At 47.0% G+C, this 27,719-nt stretch overlaps 1 protein-coding gene across 5 annotated transcripts in view; it reads right to left on the bottom strand.

Moving 5' to 3' along the window:
* Positions 1-27,719, bottom strand: part of CTIF (cap binding complex dependent translation initiation factor) — a 233,608-nt gene that overhangs the window by 65,746 nt on the left and 140,143 nt on the right. For all 5 annotated transcript variants that reach the window (XM_054986122.1, XM_054986123.1, XM_054986124.1 and 2 more), the window contains one exon: positions 391-829. In XM_054986122.1, coding sequence (XP_054842097.1) covers positions 391-829 — 439 coding nt within the window. The remainder of the gene's footprint in view (positions 1-390; positions 830-27,719) is intronic.

The following is a 27,719-nucleotide window of genomic DNA, read 5'->3' as shown; positions in this document are numbered from 1 at the left end:
AACTGAGGGTGAAAGATACTTTTCTATCATTTTTGTCCCTCATGGTTGCAGGGTAAAGTCTGAAAACGAGCGAGCCATGTCTGCTATAAGAAGGGCAGGAATACTAATAATAAATCATACAGGTGTGAGAGATTATGGAGCAACAGAATTTTGCATGCTGCATAGCTCCTTTTCTTTCCCTCATCCACGAAGCACTTTACTACCTCATCCCAACCCGACCCTCCTTCCCATTTGTTATGCCAGCTCTTGGACCCCAAAACTTCTTCCTTTGGGGGGAAAAACCCATAACGTAAATAAAATTCATTGGACAATGAAAGTTGGAAAACATACCAACAGCTTTTGCCGCTTTCCTGAAAAGCTGCTGTGAGTGAATGGGAAAAAAGGAGGTACCTTTTCTTTTAGTCTCCTGCGTAGTCTGTCTTTGGAAGACTGGAGTAGGTTTATTTTGGGCCTCTCGGTTATCCGTTCATGGAGGCTGTCCTTCCGTTTGCTTTCCGAATCCTGAATATACTGCGGGGAGTGCCTGTCCGTGGCTTCGCTGCTGCGGTGCATCTCCAAGGGGATGTGTACCGTGCAGACGGAGGCGTCCTCGATTTTCAGGTTCTCGGTCTCTTTGGCATTTCTGTGCGTCTCTTTGTCATTGGGTGAGTGTTTCTGGTTATGGTGCCACCGCCGGTTTTGGCTGTAGCCGTGGTGGCCGGGCCTCCCTGAGGAGTGTGGCGCTTGGTTTCCCTGCGAGGGCTTCTGGTGTTCTCTGTTGTGTTTGGCTGTGCCCTGCTGATGCTCGGGGTGTTGCTGGGACTTGTTTCCTCCGGGAGCCCTTTGTCTCCTGCAAAGCCAAAATAGAGGAGTCAACATCTTTTTTTTTTTTAAACAGTACTCTGTGTTAAGGCCCCCCTGAACACTTCAGCAGTACGACTTTTACAGCGGTCACATCCAGAGCACTCACTGACATCCAGTGAGTGCTCTATTTGGTGTCGTGGTTAAGAGCGGCAGGACTCTAATCTGGACAGCCAGGATTGATTTTCAACTCCTCCACGTGAAGCCAGCTGGGTGACCTTGGGTCAGTCACAGCTTCTTGGAGCTCTCTCAGCCCCACCCACCTCACAGGGTGATTGTTGTGGGGATAATAACAACACACTTTATAAACTGCTCCGAGTGGGTGTTAAGTCATCCTGAAGGGCGGTATATAAATCGAATGTTATTCTTATTATAACCATTTCAGCCTATAACATACTGTCCTGAAAGGCTTACTTATTTCCAGTGAGGACCCCAAGCAACTTACATTGCCCTCCTCCATTATATCCTAACAACAGCCCTGGGGGGCAGGTTACGTGCAGAGAGAACTGGCCCTAAGCCACCTAGTGAGCTCGGATGGAAGAATGGGCATGCAAACCTGGTTTCCCAGATACGAGTCAGACACACTAACCCCTACACCACACTTGGTCTCATAAATAAGTTTTACAGATAGGAGTACAGGATCAGTCTAATGCATGATATGCTGGAGTAATGCTACAATTTGTGCAGCGGCAGGCATTGGCAACACCACTGTGCTAGCACAGTAACGTTCGTGAATGGTACGGAAGCAGCAATCATTTCCTCCACCAGACCCTATGCATCTCTTTCATGCAAAATATCAAAAGAGAGTAATACAATCTCTCTGAGCCGTCTACCGTCTTCTGAAGAATCACATCCACGTGTCAATGTTCTTACGGGCACCACAAATGTCCTCAAGTACCACAAACATTTTTTTGCAGGGGTAAAACCCAAGGGATCAGTCTTTCAAGTAGGGTGTAATTATTACAACTCTCCACTAAAAAAAAATTAAGCACGATCTGGATCCAGTGACCTCTCAAAGATCAACTAGATTTCCAGGGCATGATCTTTCAAGAGTTAAAGCTCCCTTGGAAATCTTGTTGGTCTTTAAGGTGCTGCTGGACCCAGATCTTGCTCTTCTACTACAGACCAACACAGCCGAAACACTAACAAAAAAAAATTACACTTAAATTCAGATTTGGAGTGGGATCAAATTGTGGTCTGGTGACCGCTGGCCAAAAGATGTGATCCTTTGGGCTTGTACAGAAGACATTTTCAAAGACGTGGAGAAGTTCTTGTTTTCCTCTGGCTTAGAGCACCCTTGTTGGAGGCCTACTGCCAAAGAACAGACTGGTTATTGCAGTCGGTAAACTGCAGCTCTTGGGCACCTGTCCTCCCTGAAAATTCTCCCAGTTTTCTTTCCCTGGCTGGGCTCTTCCCTTCCAGCTTTCTCCTGTTCCACTGAATCATTATCGACCAGTTGTAATTCTGGGAGATCTCTGCTAGAAGAAGGGACTGGCGATGTCTCTTGCTCAGGCTTTTAGGACGGCCAGCAGAGAAGAAGGAAGGCAACAACCATAGTCAGTTAGATAGGCTGCTATCAGTCTCCTTCCCTTCTCTCCCCCTTCTCTCTCTCTTCTTCCCTGCATGCACCTGGAGAAGCAGCATGGTGTCTCCTCCTGAGAGAGATGGCCTACTTTCAATCTAAAGCCATCCTAGCTAGTTAGATCAGTTACTAGTTCTTTCTCGCCACTAAACTTATGTAAATATATTTCTTTAGATAAATAAACAGCTATTGCTTCTCTTACTTGGATGAGAGCTTTCTACGTGCAGTTTGTTTAGTTAATGTGCCTTAACTAAAACCCAATAATCTCCAGGTTCCACCTGGAGATTGGCAACCCTACTCATTGCCTCCCTTGACCTATCAAAACTGGGGCTGCCTCATTCCCTAGACCCTGGCTTCTTCCACGCCTTGCCTTGGTCCATCTTCCTGTTGTGACAAGGTCCGTTGTAGAATGAAAGCAGCTGGATGTATTTATTTTTTATTTGAAATATTTTAACCCGCTTTTCTCTCTCTATGGGACCCAAAGCAGTTTACAGGGAATTAAAACAATAAATCAGAATTGGCTAACAAGTAAGAACATCCACACATTCAATGATTTCAATAAAAAAGCACAGGACATGAATAAAAGAACTGCAGATTCTTTGGATTCAACCAGCTCAGCCAATGGCTTAGTTCAGTGCTTAGTTCTCGTGGCCTCTTCTTACTGTTGATTAGAGATGGGCACGAACCGAAATACGAACCAAAATCAAGCACAAACCAGGCCGGTTTGTGGTTCACGAACTGCGGTTCGTCAGATTCCATTTCTGATGAACCGCCACAAACTTTAGGCTAGTTCGTTTGGTTCGTTTTTTGGTTTGTGACTGCAGACAGCCTGGTGCCAATCAATCAGTTTCCCAGGCAACAGGGGATGGACTTCCTGCAGACCTTCTGCTGACCCGGAAGTGATGATTTTCTGACCTGGATGTGATGTTTTCACGAACCAAACAAACCAGTTTGCGAACCAGGGCAGGTTTGTGAAAGTTCGTGGTTCATGAAATTTGACAAACCACGAACAGCATGGTTTGGGTTTTTCCCCGTTTGTGCTGTCGATCACCACTTTGGGGGCGGGAAGCAATTTTCTCCAGGCTTTTTTGGCTAGGGATCTTGGTGATGTTTTGCCATCTTCTGGGCATGCAACAGGGGTCATTGTGGGTGTGGGAGGGAAGTTGTGAATTTTCTGCATTGTGCAGGGGATTGGACTAGATGACCCTGAAGGTCCCTTCCAACCCTATGACTCTATGTTTCTATGAATGGCAGCCCAACAACCTTCTTTCTGCTATGCCCTACTATGATGTTAAAACAGTTAAACTAATCACTGTAGAGGTTTCATTACCATCACCAAATTCCAATCCATGTTACGGTATAAGCCCCCCGCCCCACCCATGCTGCATTCCATTGGAACTATGTAGCATATTCCTTTCCCCAACATTTGTGTTTCTGACAATTGCATTGCCAAAGGTAGCACTTTAAGTCATTATACAGTATTAAATTACAGGTCCGTACTCTTGGCTTCTAACTCTGTGCTCTAACTGCTAGGCTGGAGTGTTTTTAGAGTTACTGTTTCTATATCACACAACCAATGAGCTAAGTTGGTGAATACGGTGGAAGAGCAAACACATGCGGTTTGGGGTATTTCCTACCCATGAGACACCGTAATTTTCTTCAGACACACCTTATAAGTCTGAAAGATTAGGATATTTTCCTCTTGTCCCTTGTGAGAGGAAGCTAAAATCAGAGGAAATTCCTGCCAGAAAATGGAGCCAAAAAAAGGGTGTCGTGCATCCTCTTGCTGAACTTAAGACACTCTAGATTTCCAAAAGGGCCGTCATGACAAGATTATCAGCAGTTACAAGCAGTTAGGTTTTTTTCAAAGGAAATTAAAGGCCCTTAAACATACAAAAGAGACAGGATTTAGCGCATCCGATGAACGGGCTGGTGTTTTAGGGCATAGGAGTGGACTGGGAAGTGAAATATCCTTGGAACAAGCCTTTGCCTCACCCCACAAAACGGCAGCAGTGCAGGAAGGGACAACTGGTGAGCTGACAACAATTGCCAGTGAAGGGTCTGAGTCCAGTGTCCACCGAGGCACTGGCAGAGGCGCTGGGTCTTAGCCACCAACAGCCCTCTGGGGCAGGGGCCCATTCGGAAATTTCTCTGTAAGGTAAATGGCCAATCTGCCTCTGGCCGTGCAACAGTTTTCGTTGCCAGCCAAATGACGCTACAACGGAGTTTTAAAAATAAAAGCTACGTTTACTGTAAGGCCATTTGAAATGCAGTTAAAAAGTCTGCATCTGAGCTTAATTTATTTATGTATTTATTTATTTACTTACTTACATATTTATGTCATTTATTGTCCGCCTTTCTCACTGAGACTCAAGGTGGATTACATACAGTAGTGTAAGATTAGTACAATCAGTATCAAGGACATTTCCAAAAACAATGTCATAAGGTAAATAAATACAAGTTTACAAAGACATAGCATTAGCAAGGATCCAATACGGAGTTGAAGAATTGCTGAAACAGAACATAATTAATTCTAGGACTGATATTAGACAACATGAAGCACAGGTGGCATATAAGAGTACATATTCTAAGCAACAGATAATATGTAAGGCAACATAGTGGTGAGGACTATGGTCCCTAACTCATTAGCAAAGCATCTGAGAGCCCCTCCCTACGATGCAGCCCTCCTGTCTGAGTAAAAAACCTTTTTGAATAATTCAGTTTTGTCATGTCTGCACGCCATTCATGTATTCTCTGCTCTCAGTATTGATCTGATCACTGTATTGATATCCTGTGTGCTTTCACGTCATGCTCATATAATGTACCCATTATAATCACGCCATCCTTGGCCTTCCCAAAAAACGAAAGTGCTAATGCTGAGAGAAAGTTGTTGGCCTGTTATCTCTACAAGTATGCTTGACCTTGCAGCTGTACTGTAACTTTTCACAGGAGACAGAGGGAGTAATCTTCTGCCTTTCTCTGCCCAGACAAAGCTATTGTGTTCTCATGAGATTTTGGGATTTTCGCACCTAGTTGCTAACTTTTCAAGGGGAGGGGGGAATCATGCTCCTTATATCAAAGTGCATATGCTTGTATCCCCATTCCTGCCAACTTACCTATCTATGGATGTACGGTACCCATGAACTTAATTGATCTCCAAATAAAAGCCTTTTCATCCAATGCACTGGAGTGCTTGCTGTGAGGGGTTGGGGGGGGGTCTATCTGCCATGGACTGCCGTCCCTAGAACGGACAGGTTTTGCATTGTTTGAGGAAAGCCAGGAGAGTTGGGGCTCTCCTGACCTCCTCAGGCAGGCTGTTTCACAGGGTAGGGGCCACCACAGAGAAAGCCTGTGTATGGGCTGATGTTGATTTCGCCCATGTGCAGCCTGGCACCTGCAGGAGACCTTGTTCAGATGAGTGAAGCTGAAGTGGAGGGACACAGGGAGGGAGGCAGTCCCGTAGGTATTTTGGGGCAAGGCCGTGAAGAGCTTTGTATGTAATAACCAGTACCTTGAATGGAGCATGGTAACTGATAGGTAGCCAATGGAGTGACTGTAGGATGGGAGTGATCCCACACTATGTGCTCCTGCTCGCTCTTGCTAACAGTCGAGTTGCAGCATTTTGCACTAATTCATTCTGGCCATTGTGTAAACAGGAGGCGGGATTGAATGGGCCTTTGGTCTAATCGAGCATGGCTCTTCTTACATTCTTATTGGTTAACACTTTCCACATTTTCCACCTACTTTGCCATACTGGCCTGCCCGCCCACCCACTCTGTTTATACCCCATCTTTCCCCCCAGTGGCTGATATGGTTCTTCTCTCCTCGATTTTACCCTCACAACAGCCCTATGAGATATGTAAGGCTGAGTGTGTGTGACTGGCCCAAGGCCACCCACTGAATTTCCTTGGCAGAATGGGGATTTGAATCTGGGTCCCCCAGATCTTAGTCTGACAATCTAACCTCTACTTCACATGGTTCTCACACTCATGCTGGACACACACTCTCTTGGTTGGGATGCAAGTTAGCACTCTGATGGTTCAAATCTCACCACGGCCATGAGCTCAGCAGGTGTCCCTGGGGAAGCTGCTCCTCCTAGCCCCAGCTCCCCAGCTGTATTGTGGCGATAATAACACTGGCTTTGTTCACCTCTCTGAATGAGGCACTAATCTATCTAGAAGAACAGTGTATTAGCACACTGTTCTTATTGTCATTCTTGGAATGGACATGTTCATACACACCCATCTTTTTCAGAATGATTGGTACTGCACTAGTACACAGCCCAGCCTAACATGCTTGAATGACGTATACACACTTCAAAATCATTACAATCAATTGTCAATCATTACAAAATCCAGAGCTAATGAAGTCAAAAACATTACATGATTGTGGCCTAAGACTAGGGATGGGCACAAACAGGGGGAAAAAACCGAACACGATATTCGTTGTTCGATGCCATCCACGAACAGGGATTCACGAACATCCACGGACATGACATGTTCACGAACATGTTCGTAGTTGGAGGTTTGTGGGAGCCAGAACGGCCCCCTTGGGACTTAGCTGAACTTGAGCCGGGGAAAGGAGAGTCCATGGGTCTCCCCCTTTTATGTCATTTTCCCTTCACAGTGGCAAAAACTGGACTGTCTGCTGGAAGCTAATTGAGGAGTTACAAACTGACCTTCCCAATGTCCAATACCCACCAAATTTGCAGGGGACATAGTCCTCACTGTCCTCTGAAGAACCCCCCCCCCAAGTTTCAGAGATATTGCACCCCAGGAAAGGCATGATCCATGGGTCTCCTCCTTTCATGTCATGTTCTTTTCACAGTGGCAAAAACTGGACTGTCTGCTGGAAGCTACTTTGAGGGGTTACAAGCCAGAAGGAAAGCCAGACAGAGTTCAGACAGTCCATGCCTAAGTTGCCAGGGGAATTGATTGAAAGGCGCCAGACTGTCTGGCTTTACGGACGGCTGACAAACACCACGAAGAGGGTTTGGAACGAACACATGTTCGCCAGGAATGGGCCTCACAAACAGCTTGCTCGTGAACAGTGGATTGGGCTGTTTGTGGCTTTTTTTTGTTTGTATTGCTGTTCGTGCCCATCTCTACCTAAGACCCAGCAATACTAGTGTGATCTTGTTCCATCTTGGTGTTTTTCATCCATTTAAGAAGAAGTGGAAATTGTTTGGGGTATTCTTGAAAAGAGGCTAACATCCCACCCAACTTCCACCACGTGGTCCAACTTTTTAGTTCCCTGAAATTTCCCTGTTTATCCAGGGGGAAAAAGCCATAAACAAAATTTGGTGCATGGGTTATCTAGTTCCTGTTTCCTCCACCTTTGCAGTTTTAACATATCCATGACAGCAGAGAAGCAGGCAACAGGAAGAAAACGTTACCACTTTGGTAAATATATTTTGTTCATTGCAAAATTTATTTCATCCCCGCTAAACAATCGCCCTTCTGAAGCGCTGGCTTCACCATTTGCCGCCCTAATCTCAAAATTGTGCCCCTCTGGAGAAATAACCAGTGTTATTTTAATTTTTTTTTTTTGCACAGTGATTTATTTTATTTCTGCAGAGAACGAATTTGCACTGACCTGCTCAAAATGTTCTTGACTGGAGGAAGTGGCCATTACCCTTTGCTGGTCAGTGGCTAAAATGGTCCCCCCATAGTTTGTTTGCCAAACCAATCTTGCCTGTCAAAAGTGTGTTCCTTGGCACTCAGAGGAGGTCAAACCTCCTTTCTGTGGCCAGCTGGCTCTTAACAGTTAAGACTGAGCTCTTGTGTTTGACTAAATGGAGGAAGAGCTGACTGGAGCTCTGCGGTAGCGGAAGGAATTCATGCTTAGGTTTAAAAATGGTTGACTGAGTTTATGAGACATAGGAACTTCTTACAGGAAACTGGCTGGGGGAAAAAACAAGTGAAGGGGGGGCATTTATATGTTTGAAGCCCAACAGCGGGATGATGTTGTGTTATGTACTGCAGATTTAGGACACGTGGGAGTAGGGCTGCCAACTTCCAGGTGGTGGCTGGAGATCTCCCAGAATGACAACTGATCTCCAGGCCAGAGTCCGTTCCCCTGCAGAAAATAGCTGCTTTGGAGGGTGGATCCTATGGTATTATACCCTGCTGAAACCCCTCTCCAAGCCCCTCCTTCTCCAGGCTCCACCCCCAGATTATCCAGGAATTTCTCAACTTGGAGCTGGCAACCTTATATGGGAGTAATCGCAAGTCTGCATTACCGGGGGCAATATAATGTGGAAGAGGACATCACTATGCCAAGTATGACTGACAATATTAAAAAATACATCTTTTTAAGCACGTTCAAAAGACCAAACATTCTTTTTGCACGTGTTCTCATTATAGACCTTACAACAGCCATCAATAGTAGGCTAGTTTTTTAAAAAAATTGCTGGATCTCACCTTTAAGGACTAGGGCTGCCAATCCCCCGCCCAGGGTGGGAGATCCCCTGTTCCCACCTCCTCCCTCCTGACCCCGCTTAACTGACCAGCAGGGGAGTGTGCCCCCGGGGAACCCCTCAGAGTGGTGCGGCATGCCCCCGTGCCCCACAATAAGCCCGTTTCAGGCTAAATTGGGCCCATGGGGGGTGATTCAGCCCTTTGGTGAGCGCAGGAACACATGCCAGGCCGCCCTTTGACCCGTGTGATGACATCACGCACGCCAGGAGCACGCACGAGAAGGGATGCTGATCACCACGGAGGGTGAGTCCCAGGTTCCTAGTCCCCTGCCGGAGGACTAAAGTGACCTGGCAACCCTATTATGGACCTACATATGGTTTTCAGTCAGGATTAGTGTTGCTAGGTCCCCTTATCCTCCCAGTGGGAGGGAAGGGACCTGGTACACACCTTTTTGAAAATCCCCACCTGCATGTGTTCCTGGTGCCAATGCAATGATGTCACTTCCAGGAGTGACATCATCCCGCTAGCTGCGGGAATGTTCCCATGCTTTATTTGGGCTGGTGGGAGCATCCCCACAGCCAGCACAATGACATCACTCCTAGATGTGACGTTGTTGCAGCTTGCTGGGAACCTCCCGGGCTTGTTCTTTGTCCCTTTCCCCCTGACGGGCCAGGTAAATGGTGGTCAGGGGTGGAGGCTGGGAGCAGGGGATTCCTCACCCCCACCAGGGGACTGGCAGCCCCAGTTAGGATAACTGGAGAACTGTCTCCTCACATAATGTTCATCCCGCCAGTTAAGATCTGCATCTCAAGCCCTGCTCTTTGTGCCTCCATCTTCAGAGCTGAGGCAGATGGCAACTACAGACAGGGCCTTTTCAGTGGTGGCGCCTCACTGTTGGAATTCCCTCCCCCGTGAGGCTCACTTGCTCTCTTTTAGGCTCCAGGCCAAAATGTTTATTTATCCAGGCCTTTAATTAAGAGGTCACTCTTTTAACATCATCTTAGCGTGCTTTTAGTCAGAAACTGGTATTTTTAAGCTGCTCAACGGTCTTTTTTTTAAAGCTGGGTTTTTAAAGCTGGATTTCAATTAATCACTTTTTAATGTTTATTACGTTTTATTTTGTAAGCTGCCTTGGGCAGGCTCCCCAGGGAGGCAGCATAATTTTGTTTTTCCAAATAAAGAAACAGAATAAATAAAATGCTCATTTTCTTTCATTTTGGATCCAATTTAAAATCAATTACAACTGTTGATATCTAGCCCCCCACTTTCCAAAATTCACGAAAAGCATTCTAGTTCTGTTCAAAAATGGTTGACCTGTCTTTCAGTTTAAAAATTTCAGTGACTGCTGAACGTTTGCCAATTTGCTGTTACCCCATCTCCTAACAAATAGACTTGAAATTCTGCCAATTTTTGACAATAATCACTTTTGCAGCTGAAAACAGTTCTGACACCACATCTTAAACATTTAGGAATAATGTAATAATTAACAAGCCCCCACGGAATAATTTTAGGATCCATTGCTAGCTTAAGTCCTAATTTTTTCCAATAAACTTGAACGGCAGGGCATTGCTACCACACAGGCTGGAAATTTGCTGAGACTTGTCCACATTTCCAATATTGCTTAGAATTACTCATAAATTTTATTTAATCTGTCAGGAGCTAAGTACCATAATAAAATATTTTATAGTGATTTTTGTGTACAGATTGCAATAGCAGGTCTCCAAATAAATATATTTCCCCACCCAGAAACGTTAACGGCTGTATTTAGCATTTTCTTCCCATCTATGTTTAAAAATAGGCTTGGCAGCTGACTCTCTTTCAAACAGAAATGGGTGACACTCAGGGCTTTTTTTCAGCTGGAACGCGGTGGAACGGAGTTCCGGAACCTCTTGAAAATGGTTACATGGCTGGTGGCCCCGCCCCCTGATCTCCAGACAGAGGGGAGTTTAGATTGCCCTCCGCGCCGCCCACTGTCTAAACTCCTGCTGTCTAAACTCCCCGCTGTCTGGAGATCAGGGGGCGGGGCCACCAGCCATGTGACCATTTTCTCCGAGGGCAACCCACTGAGTTTCACCACCTCTTTCCCCAGAAATAAAGCCCTGGTGACACTTCTTTTTTATTTTGTAATGTCTGGCCTGATGAAGAGTTCTGTGGAACTTGAAAGCTTGCATACTATTATGTGTCATTGCTTTGGTCGTAATAAAAGATACTACATGGATGGCATTTTTGAGTTTTATTTTTGTACTAACATGGCTAGAAACCCACTTGTCTGCTTTGATAAAAGATCCCTTATATCTTTTGAACTGAGGATTAATTTTTCAAAATGTGTCAATACAATTCCGATGTTGTTCTCTGAGGTTTGAAGTCAAACAGCTGAAAATACCGAAACCGTGAAGGAATATTATTTTGCTGTTTGTTTTTCATTTGTTCCAAAGATTCACATTGTCCTTCTGTTATAGTATCTTTTGCATTCTACCCAAAGACAAGCTGTGATTTCGAAATGTTATAAATAAAAGATGTCATTACTGGCACATACTGTTAACCCCATATTTCAACGGGAGAGGGGAGGGCACAAATTAACACACGGGAGCTTGCTCTAAGGCTTCCTACAAAACGTTCATGGCAGAGGCTAGATTTGGACTGGAGAAGTCCTGATTTTTGCAGTCCACTCCTATTGCATTCTGTATTGGATGCCTCACTCTATTTGAATACATTGTTTTACCTTCAGAGAGAAAGGCAAGCTGTAAATAAACTAAACAAATATAGAAATTATTCGTATTACACTATGCAGCACAAGCTTAAGGATTTTAACGCAGAAATAACTCCCACTTTACTCAATAGAGCTTACTCCCATGTAAGTGTTCTTAGTGTCAGGGCTTGCCGTCGCTGCCGCTGGGCGTGGCACTGGGCGGTCTGCTCCTGACGTCACAGGGGGGCCAGGGAATCTGCAGGACCCTGCTCTGTGGAAGGAGGGGCGGTATACCTCACCCAGACTCCCTCTCAGTCCACTCGCTGGCCTGCTCAACCTGGCCTGCTTACCCTCTGCGCCCTCCTTCATCTTCTCCTTCCAGGACTCTCCTCCAAGCCTCCACCCTTGCATCTTACTGCTCTCACTCCACATCATCACTCCTCACTCACACCCACCACCACAGGGCTCTTCCCAACCAGCTTTTATAGGGCTTCCTCCTACTGCCCCCACCCCTCTTCCAGCCTGGCCTTTGGCTGCACCAAGCAGTTGCAGCTGGGGTAGCTGATCTGGCCCCACTGACCAGCACCAGCTGTGCCTTGTTCTCTGGCTGCCCAGCCTCCCTGCCTTGGCTGATTGCTGAAGGCATGTCCAGCTGCAGTCCCCTGGCTAGCAGCCCGGCCTCCCTGGCTGAGCTGATGGCTGAAGGTGGGTCCAGCTGTGGCTCCTTGGCTGGTTGCCCAGGGCTTCCTGCAGAGTGCCTCCAAGAGCCCCACCTGGAGTGGCTTGGCTTTTGGCAACTCCTGGGCCAGGCTACTATTTTCTAGCTGGGGCGTGGCTTTGGGTTGTTGGGGCTGCTGCTGCTTCTCCTCCTCAGGTAAGGTCTTTGGGTGGGTGACTGCTGAGCTTCCAATCCCTCTGCCCTTGCCCCCTTCCGCCTTGCCTAGCCCCCTTTCCCTCCCTAGGGGAGTGGGACTCGCTGGCCTCTCTCTGTCTCCCCCTGCCTCCTGAGGCCCTGGGCTTTTGCCCCTTGCACCGGCAGGTTCTGGCTCCATTTGCCTGTGGGAGGGGTTGACCTGCTGTCCCCCAGCTGCCTCCTCTGCCTGCCAGTCAGACCGGTTGACCTGCTGTCAGCTGGCTGACCAGTTGACCTGCTGTCTGCTGGCTGCCCCCTCTGTTTGCCCATCAGCCCTGCTGTTCCCTCCTACCAAGTCTGGGGGCTGGGACCCAGACCCCGGACACTTAGTACTTCCGCCTTAGTCCATCGCAGCTAACAGGCATGGCCTACCAGCTGTAATGTTATGTGACCTAGGGTTGTCAGGTCCCCTTACTCTCCCGGTGGTAGGAGGGGACCCAGCACTTACCTTTTCTCACTCCCATCATGCTCCGTGTGCATCCCAGAAGTGACATCATCGCGCAGCCATAGCAGTGAGCATGTGCTTTGCAGTGGGCCGATTTAGATCACAAACGGGCCCATTTGGGGCCAAAATTGGCCCGCTGCAAAGCATGGGAGCACTTTCGGGTAGGATTGCCAGTCCCCCACTGGAGGCGGGGGATCCCCTGCTCCCACCCTCCAACTCCACCCCTACTGACCTGGCCAGTGGGGGGGGGATGAGCCTCCCAGGGTGCACTCCCAGGCCGTGCGCCACCCTCCAACTCCCAGGATGTGTGCCGCCCTCCAACTCCACCCCTACTGACCTGGCCAGTGGGGGGGGGGATGAGCCTCCCAGGGTGCACTCCCAGGCCATGCGCCGCACTCATGTGCACTGCAGCAGCCCAATCTGGGCCCGAATCGGGGCCAAATCAGCCCAGATTGGAGTGCTGCAGAAGCATGGGAGTACTTTCGGGTAGGATTGCCAGTCCCCCACTGGAGGCGGGGGATCCCCTGCTCCCACCCTCCAACTCTACCCCTACTGACCTGGCCAGTGGGGGGGGGATGAGCCTCCCAGGGTGCACTCCCAGGCCATGCGCCACACTCCTGTGCACTGCAGCAGCCCAATCTGGGCCCAAATCGGGGCCAAATCAGCCCAGATTGGAGCGCTGCAGAAGCATGGGAGCACTTTCGGGTAGGATTGCCAGTCCCCCACTGGAGGCGGGGGATCCCCTGCTCCCACCCTCCAACTCTACCCCTACTGACCTGGCCAGTGGGGGGGGGGGAAATGAGCCTCCCAGGATGCACTCCCAGGCCATGCGCCGCACTCCCGTGCACTGCAGCAGCCCAATCTGGGCCCGAATCAGGGCCAAATCAGCCCAGATTGGAGTGCTGCACAGCGCGGGAGCACTCCCAGGGTGGCCCATGTGATGACGTTACTTCCCTGAAGTGATGTCATCACGTAGGCTGAGAGTGTATGCGACCAGTGGACGCAAGGTACGTGCCAAGCCTCCCACCTTCTGCCCAGGAGGTAGGGGGACCTGGCAACCCTACTCTCAGGGCAGCGCAATGATATCATTCCCGGGAGTGATGTCATTGCACCGCCCTGGGAGCGCTCTTGGGAGGCCCGTTCCTGCGCCTTTCCCCCCGCCAGCCAGGTAGTGGGGGGAGAGGGTGGAAGCGGGGGAAAGGGATCCCTAATATGACCTCTGACAAAACATGCACACAAAATCGGTGCCGAGACAGTGTGCACCAGACCCACAAGCAGCGAGGCTTTGTGCACACTTCCCTTTAACCATGGTTAAATGCGACATCAGAATCCGGCCACGGCGCACCAATGGACCAAGTTATTCTTTTACTTCTCTAGCGACTGGCACGTTGGTCTGAATAGCTGCACACAGACCTATCATCTTCATGCCGATCAAATAACAAGACAGCAGCTAAATTTAATTTTAAAATTCAGCCACACCATCCAAAATTCAGCATAATCCTGGCTGGAGCCCCACACAATCGCAACCGGGTCCTCACCCCCCCTCCCAGCCTCCATCGTTCTCAATAGGGCAGATATGTAAACCGTTTCCCTGCCCTTCCCCTCTCCTTTAGGTTACAGCTGTTTTTATTTACATCTTCACAAATCTTTGACCCAGGGCAACGAGCCAATTCTTCTGCACCCTTACTTCTTTTTCCTCATAAAATATTTTGTAACAGGGGTTTCAGACAACAAACAGAGCTGTTTCAGCATTCGCCACAGTGAGAGCCTGCAAGGACGGTCACGGAGGAAGAATGAATCCTGATTTTCCACATCACATGGCTACTTCTGAATTCTGGTTTTTGCAAAGCACACATCAAGGAAGGCAGCTTCCGGAGAGATCATTTGACTGGACAACCCTATGCAAAATTACTCTGGTCTAAGCTCATTGGAATCACTGGGCTTAGACTGGAGTAACTCTCCATAGGATTGCAATGTTATACACCTAAAGCTCGAAAACAGGATCATTATGTGCCCTGATTTGTCAGAGTGGATAGATAATATCAGGGCTTTTTTTACAGGGAAAAGAGGTGGTGGAACTCAGTGGGTTTCCAGCACACGGAGCAACTCTTGGTGGGAGGTGGTGCCCCTGGTAACACATGTGCACAAGCAAAGTGCACACATGCTCCCAAGGCCAATGGTGTCACTTTGGGTCAGCTGGAACAAGGGGGGAGTTTTTAAAAGTTTAAATCGCCCTCAGTGAAAATGGTCACATGGCTGGTGGCCCCACCCCCTGATCTCCAGACAGAGGGGAGTTTAGATTGCCCTCCGCGCCATGAAAGGCAATCTAAACTCCCCTCTGTCTGGAGATCAGGGGGTGGGGCCACCAGCCATGGGACCATTTTCAAGAGGTTCCGGAACTCCATTCCACCATGTTCCAGCTGAAAAAAAGCCCTGGATAATATGAATATGCATCAAAGGCCAAATTAATTACTTAAGTGTCTAATAGACCAACAGTTGAATTTTGGAAAAAAATGGAAAGATTTTTTTGATTACTTAGTCTAAAATTAAGATAAATAAAGGCAACTTGTTACAAAGATAAAAAGATAAAACACAGGAGAAATGATTAATTAAAAATAGCTGATGTTAACGTTTGGGTATAAGTAATCAAGGAGAGAGAAGGAGAGCTATTACACAATTAAGTTGTGTTGTTATACATTCTGAATGAATTTTTCTATTTAATTTAATTTTAAATGTAGTGCTTGTATAAGTTTGTATGCACTTTCTACTGTTACATCTTTTAAATAATTTTTAATATATATATATAAAAAGAAAAATAGTTCTTCAATTAAGATCCAGCTGATAAGTCCCGCTCTTTGTGCTCTGGCTTGCAGAGTTGAGGTGGGTAGAGAGACTAGAGACAAGTCTTTTTTGGTGGTGGTACTTCACCTGTGGAATATCCTCCCCCTTGAGACTCACCAGGCACTTCTCTGACTCATTGTTAGGGACTCTGCCAAAACATTTCTTTTTATCTGGGGTTTTTAATTATGGAGCTGATCTGTTAAAATTGTTTTTACTGTCTGCTTCCAGCCTCAGAACTGTTTTATGAGAATCATTTTAGGCTGTTAAATGCTAAAACAGAGCACAAGCAATTCTGACATTAAACAACCTAGAATTACCCAGTAGGAACATACTGAAAGCAACAAGTAGTACATAGGAGCACATACTTAAAGCAACAAAAAGGACATAAGGCAAAAGAGTGGAATCCATCGAGATGCTCACTTAAGAACAAATGAATTCAGTTCCTCATAATCAAGAATAAAGTAGGAAGAGTTCCAGGGGCCACTGTTGGCATCTTTGAAGCTCATCTGTAGACCCAGGTCTGGAAGATCATGATGTGTCTGGGAGACAAACACAAGCCAATTCCCTTGCCTCTTTATTTATTATATTTTATTATATTTATATCTCGCCATCCCCATAAAAAGGCTCAGGGCAGCTAGCAACCATAAATTACAGGGTTAAAACATAATAAATTAAAGAGCTCATTCAACAGTCTATTGGGCGTCATCAACAGTACAGAGACTATTTAATTTCTACAAGATGGATGGTTTATGTTTGTATGTTGATCTGTTACGTGTTGTTACATTGAATTGTTAATTAAAATAAAATATATAATTTAAAAACAAACAAAAACAAAACAGTACAGAGACTAGTATAGAAAGCTCCAGGTCCAGCCATGATACAGTACTCAGGGCAGCTGGTAAAGGGTTGCGGCAGTCAGAGAAGAGACAGATCGCTGGCCCTCAACCAAAACCTCTCCGTCTTACAAGCCCTACAGAACTACAACAGATTCTGCAGGACCTGGGTCTCCAACGGGAGAGTGTTCCACCAGGCCGAAACAAAGCCAAAATACCTGGCCCTGGCCAAGGCCAGGCAAACGTTCCTCAAGCTGGGGACCACCAGTAATTGCTTATCAGCCAAGCGCAAAGTCCTGTGTGGGACATAATGGGAGAGGCAGTCCTGTAGGCAGGGCTTTTTTTCAGCTGGAACGCGGTGGAACGGAGTTCCGGAACCTCTTGAAAATGGTCACATGGTTGGTGGCCCCGCCCCCTGATCTCCAGACAGAGGGGAGTTTAGATTGCCCTCTGCACCACTGAGCGGCTCGGAGGACAATCTAAACTCCCCTCTGTCTGGAGATCAGGGGGTGGGGCCACCAACCATGTGACCATTTTTGCCGACGGTGATTTAAACTTTTAAAAACTCCCCCCTTGTTCCAGCTGACCCAACGTGACATCATTGGCCCTGGGAGCATGCATGCACTTTGCGCGCGTGCATGTGGTACCAGGGGCACCACCTCCTGCCAAGAGTTTCCTCCTGTGCTGGCAACCCACTGAGTTCTACCACCTCTTTTCCCAGAAAAAAAGCCTTGCCCGTAGGTATGTTGCTCTCAGCCCGTTAAGGGCTTTGAATACCGAAACCAACACCTTGCACTGGATCCGGAACTCGACCGGGAGCCAGTGCAGCTGGCCCAGCACTGGATGGACATGTCCTGAAGGAATATCTATTCCCACATGAACCTTCTTGCTAGTTAAAGATCTTCCATTTCAAGTGGAATCCAGGTTGTTGTTTTTTAAAACAGTGTCTGGGATTCCCAATACTAGTCCACATATTGTACAACTCGCTCCTCTGTCAAGTTCACCTGCCACCACTGGCTCCATCGGGCTCCTTCTAAAGGCAGGGTAAGGCTGTGCTTTTACACCAAGCCCCTGGTGTTGGGGTTGTAAGTTCTGGCCCCCTTTACAATGCACATTTCCCGTGCTGCTGTTTTGGAGAGGCGGCATGCACATTTTAAAAAATCAATAATCGGTTTGATGATGAAATTGTGGGTTTGATGTATTGTCGAAGGCTTTCACGGCCGGAGAACGATGGTTGTTGTGGGTTTTCCGGGCTGTATTGCCGTGGTTTTGGCATTGTAGTTCCTGACATTTCGCCAGCAGCTGGTGCTACACCTCTGAAGATGCCAGCCACAGCTGCTGGCGAAACGTCAGGAACTACAATGCCAAGACCACGGCAATACAGCCCGGAAAACCCACAACAACCATCAAATTGTGGGTTTGCTTTTTTTAATTTAAATTCTTCTCTTCTCACAACAACCTTGTGAGGAAGGCTAGGTTGAGACTAGATCCAGAGGAGTTAGCCGTGTTAGTCTGTAGTAGCAAAATCAAAGAGTCCAGTAGCACCTTTAAGACTAACCAACTTTACTGTAGCATAAGCTTTCGAGAATCACAGTTCTCTTCGTCAGATGCGTGCATAAGCTTTCAAGAATCACGTGCATGCATAGGACAAAGAGAACTGTGATTCTCAAAAGCTTATGCACGCAACTGTACAGTAAAGTTTGTTAGTCTTAAAAGGTGCTACTGGACTCTTTTAGGTTGAGACTGTGTGACTGGCCAAAGGTCACCCAGCAAGCTTCCATGGCAGAGTGGGGATTTGAACCTGGGACTGCCAGATTCTAGTCTGTTACTCTAGCCACTACACCACACTAGCTCTCAGGATAAAATGGGAGAGGGGAAAATCATGTACGATGCTGAGAGCTCCTCGAAGGAAGAGCAGGATAGATATGTGAAAATGAGTTTGAATGTTTGTTGGAATGGCTGTGAATGTTTGGCCTTGTAAAGCGAATAGATGTTTGCATCACACATCCAATCTATTCACCAAGAATTGAACAGCTATCTGGAAACTACCTGCACATTACATTCCTGCTCTATTCATACTCTTGAATAGAGGACTGGAACGAAGAGAACAGCACGGCAGCTGACACGACAGCAGTGATGGAAATAGCACGGCATTCAAAGTGGCACAACAGTATTGTGATATTGTGAATGGGGACTTTTAATTCATCCCATCAAAAAAAGGGTGGAAACGAACATGGTCTGTGTGGCCCTTACAGGTAAAATCAGTATGCAAGGCAGTTTTTAAAAAAAATCTAAGCAAAACTGATAGTGCAAGGATGTAGGAAAACTGTTTGATAAGAACACTGGATTTGTCTACACAGAAGTCAATTTAAGACACGCTTTAGGAAGAGTTTCACCCCTGCATGCTTTTCATCTGCAGTATCACAAGCAGCCATATAGTAAAGAGTCCAGTAGCACCTTTAAGACTAACCAACTGTATTGTAGCATAAGCTTTTGAGAGCCACAGCTCTCTTCATCAGATGTAGAGAGCTGTGGTTCTCAAAAGCTTATGCTACAATACAGTTGGTTAGTCTTAAAGGTGCTACTGGACTCTACTCTCTTGCTACTACAGACTAATGCGGCTAACTCCTCTGGATCTATAACCAGCCATGCATGTGCGGATGGATCATGGCAGATGAAACCTGACAGACAAAAAAACCCCTTAGTATCACCTTTGACACACAATCTGTTTCAACAGCCAGTTTACACCTGGAACTGCAAAAATCAAGGGGTTCCTATATCCTCGCACCTAACACTTGTAACTTAATTGCTCTGCATTTGGTGACTTTGCACTTAAACATATGATCTTCTGTCTCTACAGTAGAACTCTGTAGCTACCTGGACCCCTTCTGACTTTATGACCCTACAATTTCAATTCCCACTAGAGATGGGCATGAACCGAAATATGAACCAAAGTTCAGCATGAACCGGGCCCGTTTGTGGTTCATGAACCGGCAGTGCATCAGAGTCTATTTCTGATGAACTGCCACAAACTTTAGGCCGGTTCGTTTGGTTCATTTTTCAGTTCGTCACTGCACACAGCCTGGCACCGATCCATCAGTTTCCTAGGCAATGGGGGATGGGCTTTCTGCAGACCTTCTGCTGACCCAGAAGTGACGTTTTCATGAACCAAACAAACTGCTTCACGAACTGGGGCAGGTTCGTGAAAGTTTGTGGTTCGTGAAATGCGACAAACCACAAACCACACAGTTCGTTCCCCCCCCCCCCCGGTTCGTGCCCATCTCTAATTCCCACCCTTGGACTACTTCTGCCACTCTTTGCTCCCTCTGCCTACTGTGCCTCTGCACTTCCCATTCTCCTACTCTGCTCTCCTACTCTGCTCTCAGATCTCACGAGCACTTTTTACTGTGCCAGGTAGGAGGAAGGAAGAGGCACACAGTTCACAGGCAGAGTGCATGCTGTGTGCAACTCCCAAGCTTCAACCATTCGCGTAAACATATGCTCAGGGCTCTCTTGTGTCATCTGATGCCAGCGATCTGCAATACCATTCTCTGGCCATACATGGCAGTGGCGCTAAACACGATTTCTGTGTGATATGCTAGAGGGTCTCAAACTGGGTTGCGCAGTTTGATGCAAGTGATTTACTTTCAGTGCTGCTAGGAAAAGGAAGCTGCCGGCCTACTCTCTGCTGCACTTCAGATGGTATTGCGATTTCCAGCACGGCACTAATAAGGTGCCCCAAGACTTGGCCGTACAAACCTGCTCACTTTAGATTTGGCTTCTCAATTTGAGAAACTCATTGTTTAGGTATAGGCAGAGCAGTCTAACTGTAGATCTCCATATTGGGCTCAATGGCCCTCTTCTCAGAACATCTCCAGCCCAGGCGCCCTGACATGTTGCTTGGAACTCCCTGCAGACCAATCAAAGGTACTGCAATAGAGTCCATCCATATCACTTAATCAGGTATCTCTTTCTTTGTTCCTACAGTAGAAGCGGCTACATCTGGATCAGGCCCACAACTCATCCGTGAAATTTACATTGCTCACCACTAGTGCGAAACACCGCAGACTGGCACTGCAAAGCTAGCCAGGAATTTCTCCTTTTGACACTGTGAGAAAGTAAACAGCGACGCCTAGGTCTTAAAAGCAGGAGCTTTGGGCTATGTCAGCAGAAAGTAAACCACCGGGTAGATATGGCTGTTCCCCCCTCCCCCTTAAAGCTCACCAGAAATGCCAAGCGTAGGCTACTGCATATGCGGAAGTGGGTGCCATTGTGTGCCAAGCCAAGCACACCGGGGCCAGATGGCCAAGCGCATCTTAATTCTTGCTGACTCCAAATAAAGCAGCCCACCATAAAAATCTGGTACACTGGATTTCACTCGCTGAGTTTGGAAATGAGGAGGAATGAAAAAAACGGAGGACCACAGCTTTGCAAACATCAATGCTTATCCACAAAGAGATCTTCCCGACAGGTTTCCAGCTTTCCTCAATTTAACACTTCCCCCCTTCCCACCACCATTCTTTTCCGGCCTTGGTATTAGCAACGAAGCATTTTTCCTTCGGTATTCGTTTTATTTGACAATACTGCGATTCATTTTCATCAAACTTGTTATAAAAGCGATTGAGTTTAGTTTTTCAGTTTGCTTCGTTCTCCTCTGTTTCAATGGGAAACACATTTCTGGCTCGAACGTCTTTGTTCTCCGTCCAACCGAGATGAGATTCTCAGGGGCTGCTCCCCTCTGCGATGACAGAACCGTCATTTCTTCCTGAAATCCCTTTCCGCTGTGTGTCTAAAAATGGAGCTGGTTGCCTGTGTCACCAAACCCCAAGAGGGTGTTCGCTGACAGGAAGACTCAGCGGGTAAGCGGGTAGCATAGCTGAGGAGAACGGCACAGAGCCCCCGAAGTCTGGAAGACATGGGGAAATACAATAGCTGGGGCCATCTAGCTCGAACTAACTGTGAATGGCTCCCCAGTGACCCTAAACTGACTGAGATTAGATGAGTGGAATGAGCCCCCCCCCCGTTTCTCCCTGGAACTAAAACAGTGGGATGAGAGGGATACAAAATTCAAATAATCTACTCAAAGGAACCCCCTAAGATACTGGCTCTTAGTTCTGCCCTGCCAGAGGAGGAAAAGTTGAATCCCATTATTTACCCCAGTGGACACAAGGTATTTTAGATGAAGCTAGAGGCTGTGTGCAGCTAGACCAATGTTTTATTTTCTCTTGGCTTTTGATTTTTAGCCCCGAGTCCCTTTAACTCCCTCGATTTCAACTACCCAGTAGCACCTATAAGACTAAAAAAAATTGTGGTGGGGTATAGGTGCTTTTGTGAGTCACAGCTCACTTCTTCAGATACCTGGTACCGGTATCTGAAGAAGTGAGCTGTGACTCACAAAAGTTCATACCCTACCACAAATTTTGTTAGTCTTATAGGAGCTACTGGACTTTTGCTATTTTCTGCTGCTACAGACAGGGCCGGTGCGCCCATTGAGGCCAGGTAGGCGGTGGCCTCAGGGCATGGGGTGCCTGAGGGAGCACCAGAGGAGGCGCGGGGGGTGGGAGCGCACGCCACAGAGCTGCAGCCTCCTATCCCTCCCGCCCTGCGCCACCGCCGCTGCCAGCACACGCTGCTGGCTGGGTGCAACAGCCATGGGCAGGCATCTGAAGCGGCGCAGGCAACCGAGCGGGAGAGCTCGGAGGCCACCCGTGCACCATCCCAGCCGCCCACCGCAGCAATTGGGCCAGCAGTGCGCGCGCTCCCATGATCACATCACATGTGATGTCATCACGCAGGCCGGTGCGTGTGTGTGTGCACGCGCGCGGGGGCACCTGGCCCGCCGGCTGGCTGCGAGCACTGAGAACCCTGGCGCTGCTGCTGGCTACAGGCAGACTAACACTATTTCAACTGTGCTGTCTCTCCTGTGACTTTTTGCCTATGGTCTCGGAGGGGGATTATGGCTCAGTGGGAGCGTCTCTGCTTTGCATGCAGAAAGTCCCAGATTCAACTCCTAGCACGGCCAGTGAAAAGGGACAAGCAGTAGGCAATGCAAAAGACCTCCACCTAAGATGCTGCCAGTATGAGCAGTCAATGCTGACTTTGATGGACTAAGGGTTTGATACAGTATAAGGCAATAATCTTGACTTTTATCTGGAATAAGCATCACTATGTTCGGCAATGCCCCCCAATAATGCAACATCGCTAAGGGAAGAAAGAGCTCACTCCCCTGCAGAGATTTCTTTCTTTGCTAGGCTCAGGGCTTTTTTTCAGCTAGAACGCAGTGGAACGGAGTTCCGGAACCTCTTGAAAACAGTCACATGGCTGGTGGCCCCGCCCCCTGATCTCCAGACAGAGGGGAGTTTAGATCGCCCTCTGTGCCATGCGGCACGGAGGGTGATCTAAACTCCCCTCTGTCTGGAGATCAGGGGGCGCGGCCACCAGCTTGTGACCATTTTCTCTGAGGGCACCCCACTGAGTTCCACCACCTCTTTTCCCAGGAAAAAAGCCCTGGCTAGGCTACTTCTCAGTCTATTAATATTTGACCCATGGATGGGGATTCTTGGTTCTTACTTAACACCATTCCAGATATCATTATACTGCTGGTGGCGGCCACAGTTTTACACACCCATTCACCCCAGGTCTAGAAGTTGCTCAGCATCCATCCCTCTACACCAAGGGTTCCCAACACGGTGCCCGTGGGCACCATGGCACCTGCTGATATTTTTGCAGGGGCCTGCCAAGTCTTTTTAGAAAGTGGGTGGGGCCAGGTGACGGCTTTTACCCAGTAAGGCTTCTGATTGGCTGGGTCAATTTTTTAAAATATGGCTTTGGCAGCAGCTGCCACCACAAGACAAGTACGGTATGATTGAAGATAATATGTGGCAGCCATTTTGTGGCTGCGCCCACCAGTTTCAGAATTCCAAAGGTGCCTGCAAGCCCAAAATGGTTGGGGTCCCCCTCTCTACATGATGACTAAGGAGAACCACCCCGTTAGGACATGACGCCTGCCACCCAAGGAATTCTGCCTGTCATATTTCAGTCACATAGGAGAAATGTCCCTATTTTATAGGAAATTCATACTGTTCCCTGTCCCTTGAAGCACACTGGGTGAAGGATACATCCTATTTTATGCAGACACAGGTTTATCCTCACTAGAACAAGAAGTTTAAGGAAGGATTATAAGATTTTTGTGGTCTCTAAATCTGGCTGGCTTGCCACAACCAAGAGAATGACGTCTGGTATCAAAGAACTGTGTGAGAGGCACGTATTGAATGGCTGAAAGGGTTTCTTCTCTTCAGTTGGCAGTTTATTAATTTCCACTCAGGGTCTCCATGTCCTTGTATTCATTCAATAAAGATTCTGCTGACATAATGAAAACAACGGATAACCTGTATGCTTCATGCTTTTGTAGAATATAATAGCTCTCTCTTACTTCACACCCCCAGTCCTAATTTCTCCTTCAGTCTATAAAATTTGACTTTAATAATTATGGGTCCACGTCCACTTCCAACAGTACAGGGGAAAATGAACAAATTCTACGTAGTGTCATAATCCTCCCCCTCCCACACACACAATTTTTAAAAAACATTTTATCGAAAAGGCTTTACAAAATTCGGTTATCACATTACAAAACGTGTAAAGATTACGACGCAAGGAAACGGGCACTGCAAGCAAGTCAAAAAGGTGGGTTACTAACATCTAAATCCGCAACTGCCTTCTCTAGCTACATTATCCTCCTACCTTAGAATTTGTCTTAGAATTGGTCGGTGGGAATTTTTTTTGAGTCTGAATACAGCTGCAATGTCAGACTGTTTGGCAAAGTCATAGAATCATAGAGTTGGAAGGGGCCATACAGACCATCTAGCCCAACCCCCTGCCCAGTGCAGGATAGAATCATAGAAAGTCCTCTTGAGGTGCCTAGCTAGAGAAGGCAGTTGTGTGTGTGTGAGGGGGGGGGGCTATTTAACTGTTTCCTCTTATGCTTTCCCCACTGAAAATCACCACTCCTAAGCCACCCTGCTGGCTGGTTCAATCTCCGGCATCTCCAGTTAAAAGGACCAGATAGGAGATGATGTGAAAGACCTCTCCCCGAGACCCTGGAGTGGCTGCCAATCTAAGTAGATGACTGATGTTGATGGACCGATGGCCTGATTCAGTATAAGGCACCTTCATGCGTGACCATGTGTTCAGGCCATTTTGCATATGTTAAATAGAATTCCTCCCTCCACATTTATTTCCCCTCTTTAAATTCCAGCCCCAGCCACTTAATTCTGTCTGTAAATTGCCTGTAATCCAACCATCCGTGCATGGAACTAGATCCTCTCTGATCCTGCAACCTCTTCTGAACTGGGGCTGAGGAACCCATGTGGTGGGAGGGAGGGCTGGAGTGGCAAGAGGTGCTGAAATCCCTTCTGCTCCCTCTTCCACAACTGCAGTTCCAAGGACGGTGGGGGGGGATTTCATCCTCTTGTCTCTCCCCCCTCCAGCTACTTCCAATTGGTATAGCTGTTCCTCTGCATGCATCCCACAACCACAGGAATGATCTTTCCGGGCGATGGAAGGGAGGGTGCAGGAATAGAGAAGAGCTTGGGGAAACTCCGTGTGCCTTCCATGCAGCAATGGTTTGGATACGAGCCCTTTCGGTAATCCTTATGAAAACTCATCTCACCCTTACAAAAACCTACAGCACGCACCCGTGTTGCAGATGTGAGTCTGAGCCCAAGAGACAGCAGCTTGCCTCAAGTCACTCCCTGAATTTAGTTAAGGTAAGATTTAAAACTGGAGCTTCATGACCCAAATTTCATTCTCTTAACTACTCCACTTGCCCAGATCTGGTTTCCTCTGCAAGGTGTGACGTATAGAACAAGCCTTCAGATGAAAGCTATTCAGAATATAGTCATAAGTGGGGACCTCCAAAATTTGTGAAAGAGGAAAATCCCATCCATTCTCTATTGGTCCCCAATTACACCATTCTCTGTTGCCTCTTTCCCTCCCCTTTTCCATAAGATCCTTAAAGATAAAGATGTCTCTCTGGGAACCAAGATCAAGATAATCCAAACTATGGTATTCTCCATTGCCATGTATGGATGTGAAAGTTGGACAGTGAAGAAAACCGACAGGAAGAAAATGGATTCATTTGAAATGTGGTGCTGGAGGAGAGTTTTGCGGATACCATGGACAGCCAAAACGACAAATAAGTGGGTTCTAGATCAAATCAAGCCTGAATTCTCCCTAGAAGCTAAAATGACAAAACTGAGGCTATTGTACTTTGGTCACATCATGAGAAGACAAGACTCTCTGGAAAAGTCAATAATGCTAGGAAAAGTGGAAGGCAGCAGGAAAAGAGGAAGACCTAAAACGAGATGGCTGGACTCAATAAAAGAAGCCACGTCCTCCGGTTTGCAGGATCTGAGCAAGTCTGTTAACGATAGGATGTTTTGGAGGTCTTTCATTCATAGGGTTGTGTCATGATCTGGCTCTATTTTGGTGGGATTTCACCCCTCCACATTTTTATTATTATTCTGGGATTTTTCTGCTAACCTGGGTCCCCCCCCCCAATTTGCACAAAACTCTCTCCAGGCTGTACCTGACCCTGTTTTGTAGGTTCTTTGATCCTCACTCTTGGTGCCCGTTTCAGAATTAGATATATGATTGCCTCTGTAGGACCACAGCGACTAGGACTTCCTGTAATATGTTTTTAAAGGTAAACCAAACAAGATAACAATGCCATTTGTAACACACTTCAAAAAGGAAGCCATCTGGAACAATGCCACTTGTGGCATGCTGGCTGAAAATGCATCACAAAGCGATGTAGCCACAAGAGGAAAGGCAGTTTAATTATAAAAGATCACCAGAGCAAGTGCCTTAAAGTTCTCGAGGGACTGTAAAACCAAGGCCAATGGGGAAGGGGGAAAAGCGTAGAGAACCACGTTACCAACACTGTATAAAGACCAGTGCAAGCATTGCAAATTAAAATATGTTCCAAGCCTTCTCCCAAATTTCTGTAGGTCCTTTACCCCGTTTTTGCAGATGAAAGCTTGCACGAATTGAACAGATGTGCAATGGGGGAAAGACACGTGCAAGCCTGTTGCCCCACTACATGGACAATAAGGTTGCAAAGGAGGAGACGGGCCTTTCATCCGTCACTAAAGTAGCTGGTAGACCGTACCAAATGGAGAGTCGAGTGTGACGGGATGGAATACTCCATCTACTCTTCTGCCAATCGGCTTGCGATCTCATCTAACTCATCCACCAATGCCGCGGATGCTATTTCCTGTTCCATCGTTTCATTTCCTGTTCCATCATTTCGTTTCCTGTTCCATCGTTTCGTTTCCTGTTCCATCTTTCCATCACTTTTCAGTATCTCTCTAGGCTGCTTGCAGAGTCCGTGTCTAGCTAGGGGAAGGATAGGAAAAGAAAAGAAGCCACACTAGCGGGCCAATCCTATCCCTCAGGAGAGAGGATTTAGGTCAGAGGCGGTTCAGTTGAGTGAGATAAGCATCGGAAGAAGGGGTCCCTTATTCTATTGCTAACTTAACTCAAGTAGGAAACAGGACTTTACTACTTTTTTAACCCCAGGCAACCTAATCAAAAGTGGAAGTGAGCGAACAAAATAGGTCACAAGCATCTTACAAAATGCTTTCTGGAAAAAAAAAAAGGAAAACAAATTTGCCGGTATCTGCTGCAGGAGTTTTGGTTGACAGGAATAGTGTTGTTTCCTCAAGATGTGAAATTAATTAAAGAATTTTAGAACAAAACTAGAAAGAATCAGACAAGTTCCACAGTATAAAGCCAAATTAACAGTAGGAAGTTCACCTGGCAAAAAGTGCGCTGGAAAGCTAAGAACAAGCTTGTAATCCTGTTATTTAACAAATGAGGTTTGCTTGGGGCGGCTTTGATCTTTAAAGACACAATAGATCATTCCCTTATTTTTCCACATGCACCCAGCTAATAAACACAGGCTATGCTTATTTTTTTAAAAACTTATATTTTTTATCATTTTACAATTAAAACTGGCTATTAGGCAAATATGAGCTATAATGGCACAGATTAGATCTGTAACACAGACTATTTCTTGAAGTTTTACATTCTTTCACTATGAACTGCTTGTCTGGAAACTTCACCCCACACCCTTCCTGGCTTGCTTAAAACTACTTG

The sequence above is a fragment of the Eublepharis macularius genome, chromosome 8 (assembly GCF_028583425.1).
Source record: "Eublepharis macularius isolate TG4126 chromosome 8, MPM_Emac_v1.0, whole genome shotgun sequence".
Classification (NCBI taxonomy): domain Eukaryota; kingdom Metazoa; phylum Chordata; class Lepidosauria; order Squamata; family Eublepharidae; genus Eublepharis; species Eublepharis macularius.
This window is presented reverse-complemented; position numbering and strand designations above follow the sequence as displayed.